Source organism: Nicotiana attenuata, unplaced genomic scaffold (assembly GCF_001879085.1).
Source record: "Nicotiana attenuata strain UT unplaced genomic scaffold, NIATTr2, whole genome shotgun sequence".
NCBI classification, from domain to species: Eukaryota; Viridiplantae; Streptophyta; class Magnoliopsida; order Solanales; family Solanaceae; genus Nicotiana; species Nicotiana attenuata.
In genome coordinates this window covers 66,657-74,610 of record NW_017674381.1, presented here as the reverse complement: position 1 = coordinate 74,610, position 7,954 = coordinate 66,657, and the positions used below count along the sequence as shown (strand labels likewise).

General features: G+C 33.0%; 1 protein-coding gene across 1 annotated transcript; it reads right to left on the bottom strand.

Moving 5' to 3' along the window:
• Positions 1-4,784: 4,784 nt before the first annotated feature.
• LOC109218553 (aquaporin TIP1-3-like) lies at positions 4,785-6,014 on the bottom strand. Its single transcript, XM_019382928.1, has 3 exons — positions 5,812-6,014; positions 5,458-5,708; positions 4,785-5,370 (listed from the first exon to the last, which is right to left on the bottom strand). Exons 1-3 carry the CDS (start codon positions 5,942-5,944, stop codon positions 4,996-4,998), a joined length of 759 nt encoding a protein of 252 aa, XP_019238473.1. The 5' UTR covers positions 5,945-6,014; the 3' UTR covers positions 4,785-4,995.
• Positions 6,015-7,954: the final 1,940 nt, after the last annotated feature.

The window sequence follows — 7,954 nt, the reverse complement described above, 5'->3', positions numbered from 1 at the left end:
TTAACTCCTTTGTCAAACTAAGTTTTGACATAACTCAGAAATTGTTTCAACACAACACAAATATTTGATTTAAGCTTCAAAAGAAACAACCAAGTCATTCTTGAGAAGTCATCTACCGGAGTTGGGAAGTATTTATTTCCATCAAAGGTTGGAACTCTATACATCAGCATATACTAGTTTAAAACATTGTGTAGTTTTAATACTATTACTAGAGAATGGAAGTCTAATGTATTTAGCAAGTGGACATACATGGCACTTATTTATAGTAAACATACAATTGTCTAATTTTATTGAAAATAACTTTTGAAGTACTCCAATTGACACATGTCCCAACCTCCCATTCATATATCACCATCTACTCCTTCTTTTGTGTTAGCTAAGACAATGTAATTGAGAGAAGGAGTGAAATGGAGAAGAGAGAAATATCTGTGTTCACTAACTCAATGAAACGGTACTCTATACATTGCCGTTTATACGACCTAGCTAAGCTTAACAAAATGAGCTATAATTAACTATTCCACTAACCGACCTAACAAACTACTAATCACCAAACTGATAAATAGACAAAAATGCCCCTACTCTAATGTATAGCTAAGTGAACCCTTTCTCTACATTTACACTGTCAGGACATAGAGTCTTAATAGCTAGGAGACTGTTACCTACTTCAGGAGGTTTATAAATAGACATAAATTTGAAAAAAGTTTAATAATGTTATAAATAGAATTGTATTTATGGTGAATGTCTATATTTAGAGAGATTTTAGAGTTCATTGCTTGGTGTCTAAGTCACCCTCTCCCTATAAATAGAGGGTTCTATTGTATTGTAATTCATCCCAAATTCAATAAGAATTTCCCCTCTCTCTTTCTCTGCAATATTATTCTTCTTCTTTTATTATTTTATAACACGTTATCAGCACGAGACTCTAACCAATTGAGTAGAAGCTTTGGGATTGAGCATAATGATTGTCAATTGTTCCATGAACTTCCTTCATGATTAAATTCTGGATTTAAGGTAAGTATTTTACTTTATTTTTCACTTTTAAATTCGTGAAATTCTATAATTTGATTTTAAATACAAGCAAAGACAACAAAGTTTGATTATAACTCTAATGGAGTTTGTAAGAAATTATAACCACCTGAAGTGGTAAAATTCTATGCCTTGCCATGATCAAATTCATGTATGATTGTGGGCAAAGAAGTGGAAACCCATCCCATTGAATTTGCTCCATTCTCATTCCCTTAAGAGAATGTGATAGCAGTATGTGATAAGTCTGAAAGAAGATAAAATTATTACCGTGAAGGTATCAATGGATGTAGACATGGTATTAGACGAAATTATAATCGTCATCATTGTGATAATGAGAATAATAAGGATTCTCAAAATAATCCTTCACTCTGTGAAAGTAATATTTGTCATCGATTTGACATGATATTTTATAAAGCACATATAGATGATTATGGTCCATTCATGATGTGAATGTGAAAACATCTTATTTATGAATACATATTCATTCTTGGAAGAATATGAATATGCTATTGGTAGTGAACATACCACACTCACCTCTAAAAGGAGAGTTGAGATGATATAAGAAAATAATATCATTATTATGGCATGAATGGTCATTGGTCACGTACCTATTGTACGCCAAAATATTTTGGTAATGTGATTATTAAAGAATAACGGTAATGCAAGAAACGGATCTTGCATATAATTTTGACCATAACCATAATGGTATAACTTTCTCTTTAAAAGAGATATTCACCATATGGGTGTTGATGAATATGTGGTACTACAAAATTAATTGAGAACTCTGCAAGAGCCAATTATACTATTTTGGAGAAACTTAATTGATTACCAATAAGGTATTGTGTTGTAGTAAGTCTCAAAGAAACTTATTCAGTTTTCAAAGTATACGCGAAAGCGGTTGATTATATTGAGACTATAAATAAAGGAAATATTTAATATCTTCTATTACTACAACTTGTAGCGGGGTAATATGTATGTGAAAAGCTACCCGCTTTATTCTCCAATTTGTACTACATAAACAAAAGAATACCACAATGAAGTGGATATTTATTGATATAAAAACCCATATCATAATAAACTTGGAGTTTATTCATAATTGCACACATCATGGTGTAAATCTGAAGTTTATCAATATTGATAATTTATTCAGTTGGCATAATTGGTTTAGCCATATCAATTCAAGTATGATGTGCAAAAAATAAAAGAGAATTCACATGGGTAAATATTAAAGAACTAGAAAGTTCTTTACGAATTCTCTTATATTGCTTGTTCTCATTAATTAATAGATCAACTAAAATTGGGATTGAATCCCATGAATGCTGGAAATATCAAAGGTGAATATGGGCCCATTCACCTGCCATGTATACCACATAAGATGCATCTATGAGATGGTTACATGTGCAATTATTATTAACCCGCAACATGATATTTTGCGAAGTAACTTGCTCAATAATTTAATTTCGAGCATAATTTCCAGATTTTTTTTATTCAAGAAGTTCATCTTGATAAGTTGGTTTACATCACAGTTCGTTTAGCAAAATGATTTATTGAGTGCCTCCACTTAATAGCTAAACTATTGCTTTTGAGAACAAAATTATCTATATCAGTTTGATATAGGTTATATACGAAAGTATATTACATTCTCCCCTCACAAGTGGTTTCAGGTTCAGGAACCAAATAATTCCATCTCATTATTATTGATGTGCGGTGTATATTTTGATTAACACTATAACGCACAAAGATGGGTTCTCAAAGTTGAAAAAACAAGTTAGTTTTTCTAACATGAGGGGGAGACAAGATACAACAGTTGAGAAAAAGTTACATGGAATGAATTATCATTTATACATCTAGATCCCCGAATAAAATAATATGAACTTGAAGTTCATAAAAGGATAATTCATTTGCAATATATTGCAAAGCATGCCAGACGCATTTGCTGACCCAAAGAAAGTAACTATATTCTCATTGCAAATGCTCCTATTAAGTCCTAGAAGGACAAAGTCTATGGTACGCTTGAAGCGTATAGACAAATCGGTTTCAAATAAACTTCTTGATAAAGAAGATGAGCAAATGATCAAAATGATCATAATAAAGGAGGCAAGTGATCTAGAAGATCACATGACATAATGCTTCATAAAATCTCAATAGAGGTTTAGGTACCTGAAATGAATGAAGAGATCTCTATGTTATGTCTTTATTAAAATGTTGAAACCGATATAAAATGTTCGTCGACGACATCTATGATACCGCTAAATATATATGAGGATCTTAAGTCTGGTGAAACAATTCAAATAGAATTGGTTTCATATGAAAGCATGTAGTTTTGAACATGTAGTTCAAACACTTGAAAGTATAAAGTCAATGGTATGTGCAATCAGTTTTCGATATCTTATATGTCTAGCATGACATGAAAACTTGATATGCATCTAAAGTCACCTAGATGGCTTATATGACTTAACTTATATGACAATCCATGAAGGATTTAAGTTGCTTGAAGCATATACATTTCTTGATCTTGAAGTACCACTTACTCAGTGCAATTTGTGTACAAATGTATCTTGCTATAACTATATGCATGATAATACGATAGCAAGGGTTTTCACCCCTATATGAAGATATTGAAATGATGATTCCAACAAGATCATATGAAGACAATACATCTATCAGGGATGATGATTTCAAGGTGAAACAAATTCGTAGAAGTTAATATGGTTGATATTGTTTATCAAATATCTACCAAAGATCTTTTGAAGATGGTGCACAAGATTGGAATGCAAATGCTTAAGGATGTGAATTGATGCTCTCATCAGGGGGGAGTTAATACGCGTTGTACTCTTTTTTCCTTACAAGGTTTTGTCCCACTGGGTTTTCCTTGCAAGGTTTTTAACGAGGCAACCAAAAGGCGTATTTTTAGATATGTGTACTCTTTTTCCTTCTCTAGAATTTTTTTTCCCACTGGGTTTTATTTTACTTAAGGTTTTAACGAGGCACATTATCTGTTGAATAGACATTCAAGGGGGAGTGTTATAAATAGAATTGTATTTATGGTGAATGTCTATATTTAGAGATATTCTAGAGTTCATTGCTTGGTGGCTAAGTCACCCTCTCCCTTTAAATAAAGGGTTCTATTGTATTGTAATTCATCCCAAATTCAATAAGAATTTCCCCTCTCTTTTTCTCTACAATATTGTTCTTCTTCTTTTATTATTTTATAACAAATAACGAGTACTAGTTTTAGAACCAAAATTGACACAGTTATTACACCTCCAGAAGTTTGTTAATAGAGCTAGCCTTTTCATGCGGAGGTGCTCAACCATAACAACCTATACTAAAATTTCGTGGGGGGAAGTTGATGAATATCCATCTATATATTGCTCTGGTTTTTCTGAAGAACATTTTCCTCTATTGATCTATCAAGGTATGTTGTAATATTTTCTGACAAACCAGACGGTACTCTGTTTTTTCTATTGATTTCTAAGACAACTTTGAACTTAACCAACAAAGTATGAGCACAGAGCCTATTAGATTTTTGTCTTTTGTTTGACTACTTAAAAATCGTTGCCAAGTTAATGAACGATGATTATGTTTTTTCTCTGGATATACAATGTTTTTTTATCTCATGCGACATTCTAACTTCTTATAGTTTATTTAGTGGGCCTACTCCTAGTGCAAGGGAGTTATTATCCAATTTTTTAGGGGGGAGTAGTTAGTTGTTGATGTTAGTTTGTCTGCAACAAATAAATATATAGCTAAACATATCAAAGAGAAGTCAACTCAAGCACATTAAACATGACACTTGGATCTCTTGATTTTTCACGATTTTACAATTAAGAAAACCCACAACTTTTACCATGTACTGAAAAGAAAAACAAAGAGCGAACAGCAAAATAAACCACAACCTTGAAACCTTAGCTTAAATTAATTATATCCAACATTTGGTTTTAGAGAAAGAAAGGAGGAACTTGTTCATTAATAATCAGCGGTGGGGAGCTGCTCGTGAGTGTTGTCACCAATGAAGATAATTTCATAAACCAAAGCAGCAATGGCAGCACCAACAAATGGTCCGAGCCAGTACACCCAGTGACTGTTCCATGTCCAACTGACCACTGCTGGACCAAAAGACACAGCAGGGTTCATTGATGCACCATCAAAGGCACCACCAGCCAAAATGTTCGCACCTACAATGAAACCAATTGCAATTGGGGCAATAATTCCCAAATTGCCCCTCTTAGGATCAACTGCAGTTGCGTAGACGGTGTAAACAAGTCCAAAGGTCATCACTATCTCAAAAACAACTGCGTTCCATGGGGTAACTCCTGTTGAGAGCGCGAATGCCGATGTTTCCTGAATCATTTATTTCAGTAAATTACATTAGGAATAAACTCAGTACAAACACATATACTAGAGTAATTTTCTTTATTAAGTAATTACCAATCCACCAGTAGCAAACTTGAGGAGCACGCAAGCGACGACAGATCCAAGCAATTGGGCAATCCAATACAAAACACTCCTGAAAAGAGTAATGTGACCCCCCACGAAAGCACCAAATGTGACCGCAGGATTTACGTGACCTCCAGAAATATTTGCTCCTACTGAAACTGCCACAAAAAGGGCAAAGGCATGGGCTATAGCAGCCGAAATCAATCCAGCAGGTGTGGCTGCTCCGCCATTTGTTAGCTTACCTGTGAAGAGTACCAATATTTATTATTACAGGTTAAAAATTTAGTAATAGTATAAGAAAAAAAAATTATAAGTCAGTTTATGTAAGTTAAGTCATGGACTAACCGAAGGCCATGCCAGAGCCTTCACCGGCAAAAACAAAGATGAGCATTGAAATGAACTCAGCTAGTGCAGCCTTGAGAGCATCAGGCTGGCTAGCCTCTGCTAAATTTCCGAGGGCAATTTTTGAAATCGGCATTACCTTTTCTTCTTAAGATTATTGAAAAGTTCTGTATTGGTGACTCTGTTTATTTCCTAGCAGCTATATGCCACTTCAATATATATAGTGGACTAAATAAGAGGAAACCCTTGGGCTGGAAACCACCTGTCATTGTCCCTTAGGCGCGCCTCCAATTTGTTTGGATGCTGACACGTGGCATATCATGGAATCCTTTTTGTTGGAGTTGGTTGATTTACGGGGAAAAAAAGTTTTACATACTTGACAGAATTATTGTCGTAAGAACTTTTTGGGGCTGTTTAGTTAAAAAAATAAGTTATATATGGATTATAATGTATGGATTAATAATATATTAATTAGTAATATATAGATTATTTCTTATTGAATGTTTAGTTTATTGCACTAAAATTGGATATGCAAGATATTAGTTAAAATATTGGTTTAATTTCTAAACTAAAAAGCAATGAGTTTACAATTATACCTTTGGATGCTTGACTTTCATAGGCTTCTAGAAAAAATAAAAGGATAATTTTATCGTTTTGATGTTTTATACATGTATTAGTTATACATGGATTAGTTACTCCATGTAGATAGTGGTATAAAGTTATTATACCAAAATTTGTGGATAACTTTATATCAGGAATAATTATACATGAATAGTAAACCAAACAATGTATAACTATTCCAGCTCCTATAGTAGTATTAATACAATTTAACCAACTATACCAATTTATCTTTTTAGGTTATGATGTCGAGCTTGATTTGTAGAATTAGTTGTTATTATAGGTCAATTTGATTTGATGAGATAAAAAATGATACACCACAAAATTTAAACTTAAAGGAATGAGATTAGGATATACAGCCGACCAAAAATAAGTAAAATGATAATAGGGTCCATCAAAATGATTGTTGCTCGAACCGACCATTTTGCCGACTGTGGAATCTATGATAGAGACAACCATGGTCAGCAATGGACTTTTAACGGTTAGTTGCATCACTTAATCAACAAATTCTTTTGTGCTTTTTTTTTTTTTTTTTTTTTTTTTAGAATAAAGAGATTATATGAAGGATCCTTTTGTTATGGGTCTTTTACCCCTCCAAGTTTGGCTAGATATGTTGAACCAAGAAACTGTGTTATAATATTGATAATAAGCTATTATTGCAATTTTGATTGTTATTTTCTTTTTAAAGAAAAAATCAGCTTTTCATCATTAATTGCAAAAGGGGATTGACTTGCCAACAGATTAGTCCAGCTAGACTGAAAACAATGAAAAATAAAAGAAAAAGAATAAACTGAAATATAAAATAAGTATACAGTTCACAACTTCAGATCAAGAAAGGACTGCCACAAGTTTAAGTTTGTTTAAAAAGGGGAGGGGAGATAGTGGCTTGTAATTATGATGTGATAATCAAAGTTATTATGCTGTCTTTATCAATTATTATAATTTGTATGAACAGTCCAAGATGCTTTTCAATATGGATTAATCAAAAACTGAGGGCCAATGAGCTGTTAAGTGCAATTATAGTAGTGAGTAGGTACGTAATGGTGGACTTGGTGCTTTACCACTTGATAAAAGAAAATTGCTTTTTATGATTTTACAAACCAAAGCACCAATTACGCATTAATTTATAATATCTCCTGATAATACTATACAGAAATTAAGTTTCCTGCCTTCTTTTTTCTAAATTATCTTCTACAATTTAAATTCGTTTGGGCGGCTAAGCTAACAACTTTTCTGAAGTTGTTCAAGAAATGCTGGACCTCCTTGTTTGTTTGGACATTCTAAATGGAATATTAGCATTTTTTAAGCTTTATTCAACCATTTTCACAGTCTATGAAATTCTCCAGTTTTGGAGTTTAATGTAATATGTTACTTGCTCCACATATGTGAAGGTATTAGATGCTATTGGGATGAAAAACCAGTTAGATGAAAGTGCTAAATCAATTGATCCTCCTGAAAGACTAGTAATACCACTTAAAGACAAATAGTCGATGCAGAGGCGGATCTATACGGGAGGAGTGGGTTCACG